We start from the raw sequence: 22,193 nt of genomic DNA on the forward strand, positions 1-22,193 counted from the left end.
GAGAAGAGGGAGGGTTTGCTTCATGTGCTGGAAACAGGTATTTCTCTACAGCCCAGGGAGAGGATCACTGTGGAGCTGATGTCAATAAAATAGCTTGTGGAGGAACTCAGAGCAAGTGGATATTTGCTCATAGAAGCCACAGCTTGTGGAGGGGAGTACATACTGGAGCAGGTTCCTCTCTTAAATGAACTATGGTCCATGGAAGACCAGCTCTGGAATAGGTTTATCCTGGAGGACTCCAGCCTGTGAGGCCCTGTGCCAGAGTGGGAGGAAAGTGTGAGGAGGAAAGAATGGCCCAATGGGAGCTGTTAAGCATTTATTGTAAACCTTCTGCCTGCATGGCTCAGCAAGTGGTAAAAGAGTCAGGAGCTATGGAATGAAGTTATGCCTGGGAAGCTGGGAGCTTCTTTTGGGTAGGGAAGACAGTGTTAATTAATTTTTTTTTCTTTATTTCTTACAACCTAAATATATTCTAAGTGGCAATAGCTTAAATAAATTTTCTTCAAGTTGAGTCAGCCCATGATGCTGAGTGGTAAACCCAACAGCTTTATCATCCTATTTTCTCCTGTCCTAGTTGGGAAGGAAATTGGGAGAGCAGTTGAGTGGGTGTTTGACCCCTTGCCAAGGTTAGCCCCCCACAATGTCTTTTTCTGTTTCCTCAGGGGAAAGTAAATGAGACTGCTGTGTTTGTCATGAACTGTGTCAAAATAAAGCAATTACACTGCCTTCCTTTAGTAAAACTAAATACAAATTTTAAAGCCTATTGTACAAAATCTCTTCCTGTTTTGATATGTAGGTCTGAGTTATGCTCTTTAAATAATCACGGCTGTTTGATATGTCCAGTTTTTCACAAGAGCACACAAGTCTTTAAAACTTTTGGGAATTCAATTGTGTAACTCCTTTGTATGTAAGGCAACACAGTAAGTGAAATTGTGGAAATACTGTGGATTTTCTAAATGGAGAAGGTAGTATTGCTGTGCTAGTACTTTACCCTTTTTCCTTTCAGTGTCTTCTCATTCCCTTGTTTTTCAGCCTTTTATGACAAAATCAGAAGTCATTAGCGCATGATTTCACAGAAAGAGTAGGTGGGATATTCAATGTTTGTTTTAAAAAGATGATCCTTTTGACTTTACAAAGACTATTGTGCTGCCCTTCATTCCCCCAAATATACATTCCCAGGATACAAAGAACAAATAAGCATGGAATCACTTCTGATCAGAATGACACTGCATTGATGACTTACTGCTCTGAAAAGGTTTCAGAGGCTTTGAAAGACGGAATAGTTGGAAAGGTGTTGAAAAGAAGAGCCTGGTACAAACAGAAACTTGGCACTACTGCTGTAAATTGAGATGTATGGCCACCCGACTGCATGCTTCTGGCTGTGTTTACATATGCAACAGCATAGATACATCTATAGCCTGTGTTGGTTTCTTTGTGAATTACAGAAATCCACATCTCTTGCCTACAGCTGTACTGAGGAATAGAAACAACTTATTTTTTGAGAGGCATTTCAAACCTTCGTTAAACTTGGTTGTGATGTCCTGTTTCATGATATTGTTAAGTGTGTATTTAGAGGCAGTTGTGACAATCGTGGTCCTGTCTATGTGAAAAGTGGTGTAGCTGTGTGCTGTTGTCTTTGAAGACTTAGGAGTCAGTGGCTTGACCTTCCTAGAGCTCTTCTTGGAGCTTAAACTTTGTGAACACTATATGATTTCTGTTAGCTGATTAAACTGACGTTCATATGTCGGCTGGCTAATTCAGTAGGGTTTTGTGGTTTTCTTGTAGCTAAGCTTTCCCATGATATGGTGCATGGGACTTAGAATTGCCTTTTGTTCATGTACATTCTATACCATTCTTCTAGGTCTATAGTGCCAAGACACTGAAAGACATGTGTTATCTTGCAGTGCTAGTAAAGTTCCTGTCGAAACATAGAGAATCAAGATTTTAGCATTTTTCTTTCTAAAAACCCCCACATCTATCTGGTCAGTCTTGGGTTCAGCCTCAACAATGTTTCTGGTTCTTCAATTGATAAAACCATTACGATTTCTGCCCACTGTCCTCTGAGCTGTATCTTAGCAGTCATTGATATCAAGCCTGTAAAGAAAAAGTGCTCCTAAGACTTTTCAGGAGGAGTTCTGACTTCCCTACTTTGGTTTGGGCTTTGGGGTTTTTTGTTGGCGGGGTTCTTTTTGTTTGTTTGGGGGTTTTTTTGTTGGTTATTTTATGGTTTTCATTGTTTGTTTGTTTTATTTGGCCTGTTTTGGCACTTTATTCAACATGAAACCTTGAATTATTGAATTCAAGAACGTGGCTATTTGCAGTTTTGTCCCATGATGTCTTTCATTGTGCAGACAGGTAATAGAAGGTTGTCTAGAAATAGACATATTTTCTTTTTCTGCTTTTGTGCCTCCATTATCAGTTAATGTGTGTCCCATCCCCTTACCTGCTCTTTCTTTATGCTAAATCTTCTATCACAAAATTTCATATCTATTATATAATAGAAACTCTGTTCATTTCTTGTTTTCTGCTATTTGGTTTAGTCTTCAGTAAAAGTGTTTAAGGAACATTCAATGAAAAATATTCTGGTCTGGATTTCTTTCCTGACTTGGATTAACAATCTTCACTGATAAAATTGGAGGGGTTTTTTTACTCCTAAACATGTAGAAAATTTTTGAAACATTACATTTTGAAACATTATATACATTTCTGTATATATTTTATAGAGGTATGACAAAATTTTTCTGTAGAATATGAATAAAAAATTTAATGTTTATATTTGACGGGAGCAAGAGCAGTAAAGTTTGCACTTGTGAGAAGATTTTTACAGATGCCATCTTTCAAACTGAGTTTTGCAGCAGCCCCAGGCAATCCAATTATAGTGTATTTTACTACACAGTCTCCTTTGTCTTGATAGAACTCTTTACCTCCTTAGCAAAGACTGAGTTCAAACTACCTATGTGCAACTGTAAAGCCGAGATCCAGTGTCCTTTCTCCACAGACCTTTAGTCTGATCACTAAAAAGGTGAAATCACCAATCCCATCCATTGTCACAGGTAATCATTTCCATATCCATAAGTAGTTAAAAGTTTTCTCATTTTTTTTCACATACCTTGGCTCTAGCACATTCCCAGGTAGCTATATATAAACTCTGAGTGTGTGTATAATATATCTATCTATATATATGTATAAAAAATTCTTATGTACTTGTATCTGATCAGCTGTGACTAGACTAGCAAGACAGTGAATTTTATCTTTTTTGGTATTTTTTTTCCTCTTTTCTCTGTTCCTTCTCAGGTTTTCTCTACCTATTAATTCTTAAGAGCCTCGTGCTGGTTGATCTCCTTCTTTTCCTTTGTTGTCCTTCACTTTGGCAGCAAGCAGAGTGCTTTGACCTTCTATATCTGATTTCAGAGAAACTGTATATATTCCAGATTTTCTCTATACCAGCATAAAGTTTACCTAGAAGCAATTATTGAAAAATAATGCAAAGTACAGTCATACATAATATGACTGTATATAATGATTAAGGAATGTAGAGGATAGGAGGGTTGGGTTTTGGTTGCTTTTTCTTTAAAGCTCTTCATTTTATTTACAAAACTGGGGACTTTGAAGATGATTATATTTTTTAGTATTTGGGTTTTAAATGTACTAAAATCTTTTCCAGATGTTAGTTTTGGTTTGGTTTGTTTTTGGGTTTTTTTTGAGGGGGGGGTTGTTTTGGTTTGGTTTATTCTTGGGGGGTTTTTTTTTGGTTTTGGGTTGGGTTTTTTTTGGGGTTGTTGGGTTTTTTTGTTTGTTTGGATTGGTTTTGGTTTTGGTTTGGGTTTTTTTGTGAGAGTGTTACACTTTTTCTAATAAATTTTGCTTGTTTGTTTGTTGGACTTTCTTAAGTCTCTTTCAGGTATGTGTCATACGCAAAAGAATCCTTAAATCAAATGACAAAACCACACTGGAAATATTTACATTCATAAATATAAATATAAATATAAATATAAATATAAATATAAATATAAATATAAATATAAATATAAATAATATAAATATGATATGCTACTGTTCTCTGATATTTTGTGACAGATTTTTTTTTCTTCTTTTTGGAAATCCATACTGTTTAAAATGAAAATGTGGTATATGATGTCTTATAAATATTTCATGCTGGAAGGTAAGTAGTCAAAGAAAAAAATGTCAGTTGCTGATTAAGATACTCTTCAAAATTAAATTAATTTAATGGACTAGTGAAAATATTGATATCTACAGTATTGAAGAAGAATTTATCCCTAATTTCTTTTATTGTCGATCAGTATTTTCGCAGAGAAAGTGGCATAATGCAGCAAGAATAATCACAATTTACCTGAGTTTCTGTTTGACTTTATGTGTTGGCACAACAGTATTTTGCCTGATTGGCATTAAGTGTGTGTTGGTATTTCACTGTTCTTAACCCAAGTTATTCCAAAAATCTGAAAGTCTAATTTTATGAGGCCTTTCTTTCTCTGCCATAAGGAGATATGACATAGAGTGAACAAGAAAGCTGCCCAGTTTAAGTGTTACTTTCACATACTCTTTCTCCAGATTGCTGTATGAAGCTGTACATAATATAAACACATATTCTTGTCTCTAGTTAGTCACATTATAGTTAATGACCATATGGTCATTATGGTATAAGATCTACTGTCTGTTGTATTTATATTCCTCAAGCATATTGTTCCTTCAACTTCACAGTGTGTTAAACTATTTCAAAGGGAAAAAAATCCTTTCCCTCTTGTTTCTGGTTGTCCTATCAAGTGTAACCTTGGACCCTTATAGAGCAATTAGACCAGCCTCTATCCCCTCCTTTGTAATGAGGTTTCTTGCATTTCTGAGTCTATAACCCTTTAGTCTTCCCTAATGGGACATCATTATTCTGAAAGAAACAATGTAAATGTAAATGAATATTCTCATTAACGAGTCACAGAGAAACCTTTAGTGGTAGCGCTGTGGTAATTCTGCTTGTTATTTCTCTGGTATTCCATGCAGATTTTTTTTTTTTTATAATTCATTATTAGTATTCAAAATTACTTCTTCTTTAATTCTGCATGTCTTTCATAATCCGGTGTTCCAACTAGTTCAACCATGTCCTTGTTTTATTCTCCAGAAACCACCTGTGAAACATTCAAGGTCTCTGTCCCCAAAGAGCTCTTTTAGAGAGTCAGAGGAACTAAAGAAGCTTAAAATAGCTGAAAGGAAGATTGAAAACTTAGAGAAGATACTACAGCTAAAGGTGAACATTAAATAAAAATAAATAAAAAGCCTGCTAGCTATAAGCTTGCATAGATGAAGATATACCAAAACAAACAGACATTTTAAAAATTAAAAATACACATATTTTTATGCACTGTCTCTTCAGATCAGAGAGCACTCTCCATTAGTTTACCTTTTTGCTTTACAGTGTGAGTAATCTTGCAGTCCTGTGGAAACTTAATTGAGCTGTCATCAATAGCACATACTTGTTAAATACATTTTCAAAGTTTGTGTTTGGGTATATATATTCTGAGAAATTTATGTGTTCATATGAAGTAAATCAGAAAGTGGAAGCACTGAAAGTACAAAGACTTTTATGTACAATAAAGCCACACTTTAAAATGCTGAAGTCAGTAACTTAAAAAAGACCCCTGGAAATTATGTAAGTTGTGGGTCTGTTAGTTGCTGGTTTAAAAGATGCTGTTTAAAAAAACAATAACAATCCCCCTCACTCCACCCCTTCATAGAAAATCTTAATTGAGCTTGTTTTGCAATTGCTCATTTTGTCCCAGTTTCACAGATTTTTGTAGCTGTGTTTTTGTTGGTTTGGTATTTTGCTACAGAGATACAGTAACTTTTGAACAAACTATTGGTTTAAAATTGCACCTCTGAATGCAAAATGCAAACCCTGAGTCATATTTTCTTAAACACTTAAAATTAATCTTCTTCTTTATTCTCCTCACTTTCCTCCCTCTCCTCCTTCTCTTTTTTGTGTTGCTTATCGTTGTTCAGTTATGTAATTTGAAAGATATTTTCAAGTATGTGTAGCCTAAAGGAGAATTCGTTGTATTAAACATCCTATAATAAAAGTTATGTAAGTGAAAAAATTGGAAGCTCTACCAACCATAGTGATAAGTTAATTTTAGAAAAACTGTAAGTGGGAAGTATATTTCAGCAAAATGTCACAGTTCATCCATCTATGTACATGGGAGAATTTAAAGCATTATCTTAACACATGTAGAGTATATATATGAACAGGAGAGGTTATTTAGACTTCAAATTCAGTCTTCCAGGTTGTCTTGTTCCTGGGAGACAGAAAATTAATTTTGTTTTGTTTTTTCCCTCTGTTGAGAATTCTAAGGCATGTCCCACCAGCTAAACCTGAGAATTGGCCTTTGGGAGGCTTTCTGTTCATCACTCTTAGTTGGCCTGCCTGACACTGATGCTACAGATTATTCTGGAACTGTAGGCTGCAGCTGTTTTGCTCTTGGAAACAAAATACACTTCAGTGTCTTTGGCTATTGCCTTCAATGATAGAGAGCTACACATTTCTTCTGGAAAGAGGAGTGAAGGAAAGCAGAAGCAGAAGAGAAACAACTGTCTGTGCATAACGTCATATATAATTTGTACCATTCACCATACTGCCTTTACTTATCTTCTATTTAATCTTAAATTATAGTTTAAAATCTATGCAGGTTTATGATGTTACAGGTGTGGGATCTCTATCACAGACATCCATGATGTCTTTAAGGGCTAAATCTCCCCTTGAAAGTGAGCACATTAGCTTCTTGCATTTTCTCTTGACAATCTATTTGGCTTCTTTTGCAGAATGCTTTAGTGGTTTGAAAAGAAGCTGTAGAGGCCCAGGTCATCATAATAAACACTGTTGTGGCACTACATCCATATTTCAATGAGGCTACTGCCAGCATGACAGTGAACTAAGCTTCATAAAGTTAATGTCAGAATATTTATGTTGCTATTCTGTGATTTCTTAATGCTAGCCTTCTCTCAGGCTTTGTTTCTAGCAACAAAAATTGGATTTGACCCACATTTTCAAAACTGGCCCTTGCATTATTGCCTCTTCAAATGAAGTGTTTTCTATATGATTACTTGAAATTTTCTTGCTCAGAGAAGTGGTTGCTCTGTCAACACACACACTAGTGATGCATGTCTGGAACATGAAATGGTGACTTTATACATTAGTACTTTCAAAAAATTGGTAACAATCCAAAAAAAAAAAAAAAGAACAGCTCTATTTTTGAGGTTTTCAGGAATGCCTCAGTCAGTATTACAAAGGAGCAGAAGAGGTTAAGGTCCCATTCACAGGTTTTTCCCATTCTCTTAGCTGACTCATTTCTCAACAAGAAAGGATGGCTCTTAGTATCTTTGTTGCTAGTATAAATGGGGTGATCATTTAAATTCAGAGTTTTTACACAGAATTGGCTTTGTTTCTGGGATGCTAAAAAGTAACAGAGCATGCCTGGTTGCACCCTTGGTTACAGAAGAGAACGTCAAAATGAATGAGGGTTGTTTTTTTTTTTTTTTTTGCTTTTAAATAACAAATTATCAATCTGCTACTTAGATTGGTACAAAACTTCAGTCTACTGTGGGTCTTTAAGAAGTGGGTAAGAGTTTGGTTGTTGAGAAGTAGGTATTTGATACAAACTAAGAATACGTTGATCTTCTTCTCCTGTATTGCTTCTAGAGCTGTGGTCACTGGTGTAGCCTAGAAGAGATAATCCTGGCTTTAACTGGAAAAGTCTCAAAACCAACAGGAGCTCTTCTCTTTGAGTTTTCTCATCCTTTTTAGGTGCTAAAGTTTGTGGAGGTAAATAAAATTAGAATATGCACACCAGTCTTCAGGGCCATCTTAAATACTTGTTTGTATTGTACACTCACATTTGCCTCATATTTCATATGTAGTCCTATTCCATGTATAGTGTTCAGATGCTGAAAATAGATGAATATTGCCACTTACCCACATAACTGTTTGTGGAAAAAACTGGTTTTGTAACTATTAGGGGCCTCAGTTCTTGAAAGTCTAAGCATAGTCAAATAATTGAATCAGTGTAGTTTTTTAAATTTCCTTTTTACAGTAATAGAAGGTCAATTTCAATAAAAACTTGCATTAGTGATTAGAATATTTTGACTTGTCTGAGCAGCCTACCAAAAGAAAAAAAGGCATAGGCAGTGGGGATTTTCCTACTGCAGATTGAACTTTGTGTTACTGTTATTCATTATTGCATGGGTGGTACTGGGGATGACAGGGTACAGCTGGAGAGTAATCTGGAGGTCCAGCACTGTGAGAGATGGGTTGTTCTGTCCCACGCCCATGAATGTATACAAAATGGTGTACAAGACAGTTTAGTTATGAAATATAACATAATTCAGACAGAGATTAATCTAACAGATTATGGAAATTTCAGTGAATATTTTAAATCCTGAAGTGCTTTATTCAATAGAGAGAGTGATTAGGGCAGTTAATTGTCTGATTTCTATTTCTGCAAGAGCAGAGCAAGTGATAAGGGAAGGCAATAACTGTAACAGAATGGATAATAGAACAGATAAGCAATAATGAAAAATGCAGATTCATTAATAGGAAAGGCCAAATTCTACAGTTGGTTGCATCTCTGAAAGGGCATTGACACTAATAAACTTCTCAGGATTTATACTGAAGTCATTATTTTCTAGTGCCCTGCCAGACTTGACCAGTTTTTGCAAACAATATCAACCAATCTCAAAACAGTTGTTTCATGAATTTCTCTTGAAAACACAACATCTGTAATTGTACTCTTGTGAAAATTTCCTCTTGCAAAACTTGGTAATGGTCTCTATGTTCTTAGTCTAAGATTTACGTGCTTTATATGGTTGTTTTTAATATCATTGCGGTATTTATATGAGTTCACTTAAGCCTAGTCAAAAGTACTTTTTTAACAATTCAAAATTTTAAAATATATTTGGCTTAGAGGTTGTTTCAGGAAAGAAAACCTATCACCACCACTTTGGGAAAGTATTTAGTGGTAGTGTCACTTTGGACTTGATTGTGTTCCTAAATCTTCTCTTTTTGTTTCTGAAGTCACTTCCAGAAAACTTCTGGAATTATGTATATAGTACCATTTGAAACTTTAACTGGTGTCTTTCAACTTTGTGCATCATGAAAGCTGGGCTACATTTGATTGCCAAACTTAGTATAGGTGCTTTGTAGTTATGAGTACTCTGGAAACCCTTGCCATGTTTTTATAATGGGACTCAATTTTTGTTGTTTGCAACTCTGACTATTGGTATGTCTAATTTATTGACTAATGCTGAAAAGTCGTCCTTGCATATAAGCAGTGTAAATACTTGCAAATAAGGTATTCTGATTTATTTAGTTCTGTAGTTGCTCTACAAGCAGAGCTCCCATTGAACTGAAAATGAAGCTCTGATTGCAAATTTTGCTACAGCATAATGAATTCTTTGCTGGTGAATTCTTTATTAGTGTAGAGTAGTTTGACTTGCTTTATAGTGTTAAATGCTTCTTCTTAGTGTTATTTTTTTTTTCCAGAGGACTGTATTGTCATTTAGAAAAGTCTGGGTTTAAGCTTACATGATGTTATCCTGCAATAATAATCAAGGTGAATTTTAATTTTTGTTCTGTACTTTTTTTGTATGGTTTTGATTATATAAAAGCTATTGTAAACAATGTTTTTATTTCTTGTTTGCTGCATTACTAGAGGACAAAGTCTGGGTGTTGCAGGTGTATATATATTTACAGAAACAGCTTACCATGTGTGGAAATCCTGAAGCCATTTAAATGTAATTTTTTTTTTCATCTGGCCAGTATTTCCCTTGAAAATACATAGAACAGTTTTCCATTGGGAAAAAAAGGAAAGAAAGTAGTTTGAATGAAAAAAAGTGCCAACAGTCCTTTTTCAGTCTATGTGTTTTAAAATGTATTAGGCTTATGAATTCACCAGATAAAATCTGCCATTTTGGTAGTAAATTTTTAAAACTTTCAGCAGCATGAAAATAGTATTTAAGTGAATTGCCAAATCAGCAGAATTTTCCAAAGTAGTAATAAGAAAACTTTGACCTCAAGGACTGTGAGTCCTGATCTTTCTATTTCGATTTCTGAGTCTCACAGTAATTGATAAAAGAGAACTTTCCTTTCATTTGATCTGTGTAATACTCTCTTACATTTTGTCCAACTCTGATTTTGTTTTTCTGGTTTCATAAGTCTCAAGAATCTTATGAGCTAAGAGCAGCCTGTGGAAAACACGAAGAAAGGCTGCAGATGTTACAGACCAACTACAGAGCGCTAAAAGAGCAATTAAAGCAGTGGGAAGAGGGCAATAGCAGGTAAGTTACATAGCTCATTAAAAACATTTTCCTTACCCAAGAAATCTGAACAGAAGTATTATAAAGGTATTCAAAAGAGAATGTGATTTGAAGAAAGAAGCTACTGGGTGGTGATCAAGACTGTTCTTTGTTACAGCAGAACACATAGCTAACCCCTATGTGAGAAAAATTGTAGTTGAAACCAAGAGGAAATCTATTGAGCTGACACCTTGACTTACTTCATTTGGGCTCTCCTTGAGAGCCTGAGTACTGGACAAAGGTCAGCTAGGACTGCTTACTTATGTTTGCCTAATTCCTCACTCATTTATTTTGTTGACTGTATGTTTTTAATTTTCTGTAACACAGCAGTTGCTCATTATGTTTCAAATAGTTTTTAAAAATAGTTTTATTCATTAAAATATAGAAATAATACCCTCTCTAACATGTAGTGATTCGTATATTAACTGAGGCGAAAATCTCCTTCCTTATAGGGGAAAAGTAAAATAATATGTGCATGAAAGCAAGGTGTTTTTATCTGCTAAATTATTTAAAAATAAATGATTTCTGATAATTTTACAAAAAATGCAGTAATATATCTTTATTAATGGAAAGAGGGAAGACTTCACCACATAAAATTTGCATAATGAACATTCTGTATATCATTCTCCCTTAGGCTCTATACAGAACAGTGAAAATTTTTTGCAGAAATTATTTTTTTAAGTCCTTAACGTACAGATACTTTGGTAAATAGATGCAATTGGAGGAATTAAAGCATTTCTTATCAGTTCAGTTATGAAGCACTGCTGTTTTTCAGGACCTGTTTCAAAGAAGTAGTTTCCTTGCGGCTTTAACAGGGCTTTAACATGCACCTAACAGCTCAGTAAACACTTGTGTTTTTTACTAAAAATAATTATTTTTGCAGTTACAACAATACTGACTAATCTTTACACTATCTCTCTCTGGAGAAAATGAGAGTCACAGAAAATGCTGCAAAACTGGTAGCTGTTCAGAGTCTGGGGTGACATAAAGCATCATACTGTGAATGATAAACTGTTCCTTATATATAAGTAATGATATTGGCTATCTTAGTAGATTTGCATTGCTTTGAAATACTAGCATTTACATAGGAGCGATTTGTCTTTAAAAAAGGAAAAAAAAAGGTGTGGATGGAAACAATGGTGAGGTACAAAATTGCTACAGGCATCGGTGGAAGGACAGGAGCATTTTTTAAAATGCCTAAGTATAATGGCAAATATATTTAGGCAAATTATAATCAAATGGTTTTGTTTTTTAAGGAAAAATATGGGGTTTTTTCCTTTTATTTCACTGCTTTAAATGTAGTGCAATCTGGAAGTGACTTAAGGATGATAGTTACTAAATTCAATGAAATTATTTAATTCTGTGTCTATACCTAGACAGGCTTCCAGATCCATTGAGAGTCCAAGGCTAACAAGATAAAAAAAATTGAACTAGAAAAAGACCTTAAAATCTTAAACTTGATATACAGTGAAGCACTGGATGTTCTGGTTCTAATAGTTTAAAAAAATTTAAAAGGAAAGGGAAGGAGAGACAAAGGTGACTTCTGTTCAAAGTAAATGAGACGAGATTGTGTTATAATGAATGTGTTTGGGAAAAGTAGGTATTGGGGAGAATATAATGCTCAGCCTTCAATTAGTTATCTATTTTTTTCATCTATATTTAAGATGAGCTGAAAATAACAGGGTTTCAATAATCTTTGTTACCAGGCTAGATTTGTATGAAGTCACACTAAATGAGGTTTGGTTTTCATTTTTAATACAGTTAAACAAAAGAAAGTAGACAAGACGCAAATAAAAGCAGTCTGTAACAATAACATCAGTTATTTTGGTACCACAAAAAGCTGTATAGTGCTGCTGTAATGTAAATTGTGCATTAAGAAGTCAGTATCAGGTGCTTATGTGGCATTTCTGATCCTTTGTAAGTGATGGAGAACCCCATTCTCCATATTCTTCATAGATTAGTATCTGTTATTGAGATGGCAGCTGATGGGACCTAATCCACCTGTCAGTGTACATACAACTTGCACTGATGTACGTGACTGAAAAGATGATGGGGGCCTTAGGAGGCTACCACATTGTCTGAGAGTTTATTTCTATGCCCAGTAGGAATCTGGATTGCAGAGTTTTAAATTGATTCCATAAAGCATTTTTAATACAATTTTTATCTTTGGCATTATTAAAATATCTAAAAATACTTTAATGACTGAAAAACTGTTAGATAATTTTACTTTTCTGTGCTTCAAAAGTCAATATGCTTTTTCTTAATACATAATCTTGTCTATAGATAGTTAATTCCTTTATTAAACTGTAGAAAAACAGTGTGATTTAGAGTGGGCATTAGTTGCAACTTCCACATTGGCTTGCTGGGGTGTTAGGGGAGCTGATGACTTTCCCTTAATTTGCAAGAGATTACGTGATGATTTTAACTTCTTCTTTCCCATACCAGAATTTAAAGTAATGTTATCAGAATGTGGGTGACACTATTCTGCCACATCACCTGGGAGGCATGGTGTGATACTAGCTCAATATCTATCTGAAATTATGTAACTGAACTTCTCTTTATTACCACAGTTAAGGTTTCATGCCTCAGAATGTATACTTCATACAAAATTCAGATTAAATGGATGCTGTACTTGAAAAATCTGTATTTTCTGAAAGCAGGGGTGCATTTATTCTGGTTCTCCCAAAGCATTTAGATATTTGAAAACAAACAACCTTTTTTAACTCATAAACAGCTTTGAAAATACTAAAAGCAGATACCAACACACAAGCTCCTGTCAGCTTTGTCAAGAGGATTGTGATGTGATGTGGAATGAAATGGCTTTTTTCAAAAGGGAGAACAAGAAGCTGCTGATTGAGAAGTGAGTTTGTTTCTTAAATGGTGTTTAAATAAAGAAACATACTGGGTTTTTTTGTGAAGTGCTTTACAGGCCATACAAGAGGAATTCCTTGCAAAATTCCATTATAAAAGCATCTACCAAAAGCAGAAAAGGAAAACATCAGCTCTTTTTTTTTTCTTCCTTCTCTCTCCCCCTTAAATCAGTGACAAGTTACAAGTTTGCTAGCACTAACAGAAACTGTATTCCATGATCTAGGGATTGTGTTAATTAATGTGGCTCTCATCTGTTGGAGGTGTCGCTCTTCATTAGCCTGTATTTTACACACTGCCGTGCTTCATTTTTGGAATGAGGTGGTGAGGGGATAACCTAGCCAGCCATCCTTGTTTGATCTCTGTGATACATACGCAATGCAGAATGCCTCAGCTCTCTTGGTTCCCTGCCCTGTCCTGCTAATCCCAGCTGAGCTCATTATGGTGTAGCCTTGCTGCTACTCCTGGAGCCAGAGCTGTCCAAGCTAATTACTGGTAGCAGCAGAGCTGCCTGTTAAGGGTCTGGTGTGGATCTGCTAACATGGTCCTTGGTAGTGACCTGCAAAAAGCACGAGGGAGTTGCTCTCTTTCTTGCTGTGCACAGCCTGTCCTTTGGGTTTAGTGCTGATCCCTTCACACAGCTCTTTCAGCTGTAGTAAGTGTAAAACTTGGTGAAGGAAACTCTTACTTTAGAAAACATACAGTTTGCTGCTTTGATCTCATAATTCATAGGCTATTACACTCAGCCAGGCAAAGTAAAAAAATGTCCTTTTATACTAGACAAAAGGAAGTTAGTATGGTATAATTAGCCCTTTGCTGTGATTTAAGTGACTATGATTTTTTGTTTTAATTTAAGAATCAAGACATCATAGAAAGTTTTATTCAGACTTTGTTTTTTGTCTGCGTTTAAAGAAAAAGTGTTTTCCCCATAGATCACAATATAAGCCCATTTTGTGGCAGTACCATGAAGGCTGCTATCACAGAATTTCAACAGCAGCAAATTGTTTTGTTCTGTGAAAGTCCTTGTGTTGACCAGAATCTCCACTGGTGTATTATAGGCAGTGTTACCGGTAGCTGTGTTGCATGGGGTATTCTTATATCTGCCAGTTAAAATTGTGTGCCTGGTCTTGTCACTTCACTGTCACTTTTTTCTTTTGCTGTTTTGAAGCTATAACAACAAATTATCACATGCGATTATTATATTCATTATTATTTCATTTTTTATTTTTATGTAGGAAAGAACACTTTCTTGCCATGTATGTAATTGCATACCTGGCAAGATGTACATGTAACTCCCTTTCCCTCACTAGTAAATGCATTCACCACAGGCAATAGTAACTGAAGAGCAATTATATAAGCCTCTTTTTTCACGCAAAGCCATGTTTATATATTGTGTGCACCCTGAAGGTTGATACAGCTGGACTGCTTTTTTAGAGTTCCTGTGCAGTCACATTTATGGGAGCACCCTTATTTCTTGTATGTTGCAGATCATTGACCTTGACTAGACTGTGGTGAGGTGTCATGAGCAGACAGTTGAGCTCTTCAGGATACAGGATTTATAAGACAAAATGGATTCATAAAAGTCTGCATAGTAAGGATTTAGTAAGAAGCCAGTACAGCATTGTGTTCGTTAAGGTGAACTCTTTGTGTGGATTTAGGTGCTGTTTGGTCCTTATGGGCAATGTCACTTACTGTTGAAGTAAGGAAGAAATGAATGCATAATTGTGGGGTTTATATCTGTCTTTCTGTAATAATGGCAGTCTTTAATTTATTGAAGGATGTCATCATTTCAGGATTTCAGCTAATTTTCTTAAGAAAGTCAATACCAAATTTATTGTAATTTTAGGTAAGTGGATAGAGCTTCTTTATATTGCTTCTATTGTTTTTTAAATTCTGTGGATAAAGGACATGATCTATGGAGTTGTATCAGTTGCTTATATGTGTAGTGTTACAGGCAGTATAAGTAAATCAGATTAGCCCATAGATTTTGCACTTAGTTGATAGAGTCTACGGATTGTTTTCTTAAGTTGATGTTGAACATACATATAGCAATGCACTATTGCTTAAAGAAGAGTGTTGGTGTAGGGATTTTATTTTGGTTTAAGTAGTTTTAACTATACTAGTTTTATTTTACCTATTAATTTTAATATTAATTTTACCTCAATAGGTAAAATTTTTCTCTCTGACTAAACCAAAGAATGAGTGTTAGAAAATAGGATTTTTTTGTTGTTGCTTGTTTATGCATTTAATCTGTAAGAATTACTTTCTCTCTCATCTTCTGAGGGATAGAGCAATGATGTAAAATGTCTTTAATATGCACATACATTAATCATGGTTTTAGCCCATCAGTGGACACACTCCAGGGGCTCCATGACTCCCTTCTAGTGAGGAACCCAGGAATGGACACAGCACTCCAGATGTGCCTCACTAGGCTGAGTAGAGAGGCACGATCACCCTCCTCAGCCTGCTGGCACTGCTCTTCCCAATGCGCCACCAGGATGCACTGCTGGCTCAGGGACAGCTTGCTGACCTGAAGGACTCACAGGTCACACTCCACAGAACTGCTTCACTGCACATCCAATTGTTCCGCTGCCTGATTGCAAGCTGGCTAATTTAAATCATTTCAGCATTTCTGTATCAAAAGTTAGTTAGCTGGAGCATGGGGATACCCTGTCCCTTTGGCCCTAATGTACAAACTTTGGAAACTTATAGATGACTGGATATGAACTGTTGTGGAATCTTTACAATTTTACATCTTTCATTCTGTATTATTTTTAGGCAACCTTGTAATAGATATCAGCAACACTCAATTATTTGACAACGAACATTCTTCAGCATTAGACATGATGACATAAATTATCATTTTCATAGCTAGCTGGCAATTTGTTGTCTGTATAAGTGTTTTGTACTTCTGCATGTCATCCGTTATAGGAAGTGTGCTCTGGGTCTTCAAAGCATATGGAATCACTACAAGCTCAGTCATATCCTTCCTCTGCTGTAGCAGCTGTTTAATAAATGTTTCTGATAAGCTTTCCTTTTTTAGGAAAACAAGACCTCATGGTTTCTGCTTTCCTTATTCCTGTGGAGTGAAAGCAACTGTTGTGTACCTGGTGTAGTGGTATGTGACCAACTAGTTGACAGGAGCCTGTCGTAGTACCAGCAGCAGCATGTGATGCCTCTTGCCTTTCTAGCTGTCAGAATGGGTATGATGGAGAAAAGCTGAATTAAGTGTGTTGGAATGCTACCAGTAAGAACCACAAACATAGGCTATATTAGCTCCCTTACTTCTTGAATGTGTGTTACCTCCCTGGTTCTTTCACTACAGAACCTGCTGAAAAATGTGATTTTGATAATCTTGACCCTTTCAGGCAATAGGAGATGCCTGTTCATCGAATACTTTTATTTTTAAACCTCTGTTGTTTTGTGAAACATCCAAATACCCCAGCAATTTTTTCTGTATTTCACTCAATAGGTATGGCATGTTGCAGATTAATTTGTAACAAAGTGCATTCACACTAGATCAGTGTTAACAAGTGTCACCTGCAGACCTGCAGCATATAGCCCTTCTGACCTGGGTGTTTTCTCTGTAAAGTAATCTTTCTGGTTATCTGTTTTAGGAGTGCTGGGACAGAGCAGACATCTTACTAATAATTACTTGAATTTAATATGTCAGGGCTCTTGGTTACTTTTTTCTTCAGTTAGTAATTCTGTAGTTCAAAGGCATATATAGTTAAAATGATGATGTGCATGTGTTTGTTTAGGTTGGAATAGATAAAAATCTGAAATACCAGCTTTCATTCTACTTAAAGCAATTCCAACCTAAGTTCTGCAGCTAATCTTGTGGCTCTTCTGAGGGTTTTGACAAAGTGCGTGCTTACTGACAGGACTGAGTATTGCTCAGTGAAAATGACAGGCTCAAGTGTGAGAACAGGAAATACTGCACTACAAATAAATTAAAATGTAAGAAATCAGAAGCATTTGGTGCAATATAGAGTATAGTTTCTGTAAGATATTTTAAGGGACCAAATTCAGAACTGTACATGCCACATGAACTCATCTAGGGGCTTTTACATGATGAACAAAATGGCCCTTTATTTGAAGTGAATTAGTTTTTTTTCTAGGAAGCTTCCAGTTACATTTTCACCAAGCACTCTATCGACTGTTTTTCACTGAGAGGATTCCATCAAGGATAAAGAGATTGATGCTTTTTAATTGTTAAACTTGTCTCTAGAATATTTCTTACCTGTGTCCACCAGATCTTGTAATTTCCTGCATCCTAGCTAACAGACAAATCTGAGGTCGTAGTGTGGTCTTTTATATCAGATGTGTTTGTGTTTTTCCTTTGTTCCTTCATATTTAATCAGACATGTCTTTTCTTGAACTTCAGTGCCTTCTCATATGTGATGGAATTGTGTCATATTGAAAACATGAGTCATGCTGCTAAACATTTTTTTTCATAACATAGAAGCAGATAAATGCAGAATTAAAGTTGCATTAATGATAAGATTTGGGCATTGTTAGGAACAAAAATAGCAGAGACATGGTGGAGAAAGTTAAGGACTCTGTTAGCTTCCCTTTATATTGCTGCTTGCACAGAGCTGTTGCTTGCCTTGCTGTTGGATCAGAGTGATTTCTGATTTCAGAGTAGATTATTTGGTTTAGAAACAAATTGTTGTACAGGTGATAACCATACTGCCTGCAGAAGAACTGTCTTTTTCTTATCCCTCTGTCTGGCATAGGCAAAAGGTCCTCAGCACTTAGATGGAAATGTCTGATTTATTAGTCTTACAGATATGTAAGCACTTATAAAAACAAAGAGCTACTAAGTGTGTCATATTAAACTGTACAGAATGTACATGGAAGAAGCCTGTGAACCTACAGTCAGTAATGCCAAAGCACAATGACTGCTGCTAACATGTCAGATTGCTATTTTAAGAGAATAAGGAGTGAGTAATGAAAATAAGTTTCTCTACAGTACATTCAGTGAAGTTCTAGGACTTCTGGTAAAGGTAGCAGTGCTTGGTACATTCTGGCAAGATTAATTGAACATACAATGCTAATTTTTCACTTGCCTTTGCATAGTACTGATTTTGGAAGGGACATCATAAATTTTCATGATTCCATTTGTCTCAGATTTCATAATACCATATGAAACTTCAACAGCTGAATTTTGAAAAAATGTAGAAACATTTATTTCAGAGAGTGCTGAATAATGTAAATAGTAAATTATTTTATAATTTTAAAATATTATTTTGTATTTTATAATATAAATGAATACTTTACAATTAATGTTATTAAATATTGTTGTGTATTCTTGCTTTATCTCTTGAACTCTCTCCTAAATTGTACTGTTTTGTAATTCTAGAAAGTCAAATGAGGTGCTTAGTGGACCATTATTATGACCTAGCATGATTTTTGTGATGAACTACTTAGTCCTCTTTTGTTGAATGAAGCAGAATATGCATATACATGCAAAAGTTTAGCCTATCTTAATGCATTTGGATCTTTTTCTAATTTTTAAGGAATTCAGAATGCATTTTCTAAGAATTATTGTTGTATTTGCTTTTTTCCAAACACAATCATGTGAGTGTAAACATGGAATCATCAAAATTTTCCTAAAACTCAAATACTTCAGTGGAAGAAATAAAATAAGAAATTTGTTTTTATCCTTATTTGCATTATTGGAAACCAGCTCCACACTAACAGCGGGCAAGAGACTTCAGTGTATTGTCACATGAGGTTTATAAAGGTTGAGAGGACTGATACAACAACAAATTCTCTTGATATTCATATGATGGGTGATGTACCCTCGTCTCTGAGTTGTATTGATGGCAGTGGTACCCCAGTCTTGGCCCTTGAGGTTCAATCTCTTTTGAGCTAACAACAGGTACAAACACTGTTTATGAGGCTATTCTGATGGTCTTATTTTAAAGGAATGGAAACCTGCAAATTCAAATAATAAACATAATTCACACAGTGTAACATTTATATTTTCGTTAAACACTTCTTAATAAATAAGCTGGATTTTGTGCTTCATTGAAACAAAATAAAGATTACTAAATGGTAGATAAAATTTTAAGCATGGGTTTCTACCATCTTTTTGCAAACTAAGCGTTATGCTGCGTGTTGAAAGTAGTGCTTCCTTTGACTTTGGAGTGACAGTTGACTTGAAATATATCTCAAAAAGCACTCTTGACAACTATGACACTATTCACTATTTTGTTATGTGAACAGACATTGGAGTGTTGAGGGGGGAGTTGCTTTTATCCTTTTTTTGCTCCTGAATGTGGGTTGTAAATCTGGGAGACTTTACTTAGCAACAACAGATATCTCTTCCTGCAATTTTCATCCATCCTACAAGTGACTGAATTGGGAAACAAGAATGATGAAGACATGTTTCTGGGAAGCGGATGCACAAGTAAGATAGATAGCTTAAAGAATCTATGTAGTTAAATACTTCATTTCCTTGGTTAATTAAGACTGTACATTTCTTAATGTAAACTTTAAGTTTACAATATTTTTCCTGTTAAGGAATTCCAGTAAATCATTCTGGATAGTGTGAATGATCACAGAGTGGGAGTAATGCTAGTACTTTTTGCTTTACTCTTACCTTGGCAGTGTTATCTTCAGACATATGTAATGCTCTTTGCTCTCTCACAGTCTATATCAAACACCTACTCCCAGGTTTCCTCTCATTTTCCAAGGCTGTCATAAATATACAGACCCTTGAAAAGAGCATATTTTGCTCTTACTGCAGCAAATGTACTTGAATCATAATACTGTAGGAAGAATAATTTGCTGTGACAAATTGCTGTCAGAGTAGTATTTCACCTGTAAAACTTGGATGAAGTTTCTGCCTGTCTTGGTTTTCCTGACTTGAAGTAATTTCAGAGTAGTAGAAAATTAAAATTAATTTTGCATTATGATATAGAAGACCATTTTTGACAGCCTCTTCCTATATTTTCTATATGGATTTTTTTACAGAAGTATGTGTAATGTGCATGTGTGTTCTACTCTAGTTTTACGGAGCAGAATTTTTACCCTTCTAAAAATTAGAAGACTAAAGAAGAGAAAGTGCAGTTCACCTTTGTTTGCCTAGACATTTCTCTGTTGATGTACTGGCTGTCTTCTAAAGCACCTTTCATTTCTGAGGGGAAGAAAACAGAGCTGCTTCTGTTGTCCTATTTTACTTGAAAGGATTATTAAGCTATTTAACTTAAGCTTTGGATAAGAAAAAAATTCTTTCACACCATGTTGACCCGGTGTCTTTAGAACTTATTTTTTGGTTACTGTAGTTAGCAATGCTGCTGTCCCTTTTTAAGGACTGTGATAAAAAGCATGCAAAGCTTGGTTAGCACTTTCTGTCTGATTTTTTTCTTCATTTGGCTTTCCTGTCTTTTAACAGTCTTCAATGGCTCTAGAGGAAAATGGTTGAAAAGGCAATATTTAACCTCATGGACTCAGGAGGGCTTCTCTGACTGCAGCAGCTCCTGGACTAGCCCCCTGATATCTGTCCATACCAGCAACAATATGCATTAGGAGATTGTGGTTCGTTGTGTTTATTTCTCCAAAGAGTCATCCTGCTGCAGTCTTTACAACATGTAATCCTTGGGAAGGAGTCGGTTTCCTCAGTGGGTTATTCCATCTTATGTATTCAGCTCTATTAGAAATTAGATTCTCTGCATGCTTTTATTTTCCAGATAAAATTCCCTGGCACAAATGAGAAAAATGTCTTGGTGTTTGTTTGGATGTTTATTTTAGACTGCCATGAGCCTCCTCTCTTAATTCCTTTTATCTGTATGCAGGGGAGTGTAGAAGTCTCCTGCTTGTCTTACCTGTGAATGCTGAAAGCTGCTGATGAGCAATGGCTGACTTATGGGATGTGTATTACTCAGGAGGCAATTGTTTGCTAGAGGACTAGCTAGAGTCTTCTGGCAATGGGTTAACCCAGGGTCAGCAACTCTGGAGGGAAGGAGCCCTTTAAACTCATAAGTGCAGAGAGAAAGTTTATGCTATAGCTCAGGCTGTCTTTCTAAATTACCTTTTCTTTAATGCATTGAGGCCCAAGTGCACATGTGTGCATGTACCTTAGATTTGGAGCTGTGTGGGGGCTTCTGATGGTATCTTTAGAACTGCTGACAATTAAAAATGATGAGTACTAGGATATTTTGTTCTAGCAAGAGCGTGTATTTTGCAGAAGCCCTGCTTATATGCAGATGGTGGGAGCATTTCTCCTATTCTAATAACTTGATAAGTAAGCAACTGTTACAAAGAATTTCTTGCTGATGCCTAGCTATAATCTAAAAGAAATTGGAAGTAATTATTTTAGCATAACTCATTCTATAGCATAGTTTTAAATATGCTACCTCTTCATATATTTGAAATGGGCGAGTATTAAAAAAAAACTAAAACCAGGAGGAGTAATCAAAAGTATTATATTATGAAAAATAGAGCCCAGACTATTGTATCATGCTGAAAACAGAAGATTCTGTAATTGTGGATCAAGATCAGTACCTTCAAAAATGCATGTAATACCACCATAAACTATTATCTGCATAAATTTTATCTTTCTTGATTTCTGAATATCCTCATTTTAATACTGCCAGGTGAGACTGTGGCAATCATAGTTGGAGGACAAAAATGAAGCATTTGTACATAAAAGAGGATGCTGCATGCTTTCCTGCTCTTGATGGTGCATTTTCTATATGTGTTACAAGTAAGAAAAAGTTACTTTTTTCATGAAGTTAATTGTAGTAAACAAAGGACTTTGGGGTTGTTCTCAGGATGTTAAATCATGATTAGAATTCTGACCTGCCATATTAGAAGATCCTGATAGTCTTCTGGGAAAGGCCAGTAGTCTCCTGCTAATTTAGAATGCTGATTCCTCTCAAATCAAGGACTCAGTGTATTTTCCTTGGGGCTGGAAATTATTCTCTGACAACCTAATCTAGAGTACCTAGGATTGCTGCTGC

At 35.5% G+C, this 22,193-nt stretch overlaps 1 protein-coding gene across 1 annotated transcript in view; it reads left to right on the forward strand.

The window, feature by feature from the left end:
• The window catches only part of CNTLN (centlein), a 190,657-nt gene that overhangs the window by 61,334 nt on the left and 107,130 nt on the right, over positions 1-22,193 (forward strand). Inside the window, 3 exon segments of the mRNA XM_064736784.1 lie at positions 5,132-5,192; positions 10,212-10,335; positions 13,088-13,213. Coding sequence (XP_064592854.1) covers positions 5,132-5,192; positions 10,212-10,335; positions 13,088-13,213 — 311 coding nt within the window.

This window comes from Zonotrichia leucophrys, chromosome Z (genome assembly GCF_028769735.1).
Source record: "Zonotrichia leucophrys gambelii isolate GWCS_2022_RI chromosome Z, RI_Zleu_2.0, whole genome shotgun sequence".
NCBI classification, from domain to species: Eukaryota; Metazoa; Chordata; class Aves; order Passeriformes; family Passerellidae; genus Zonotrichia; species Zonotrichia leucophrys.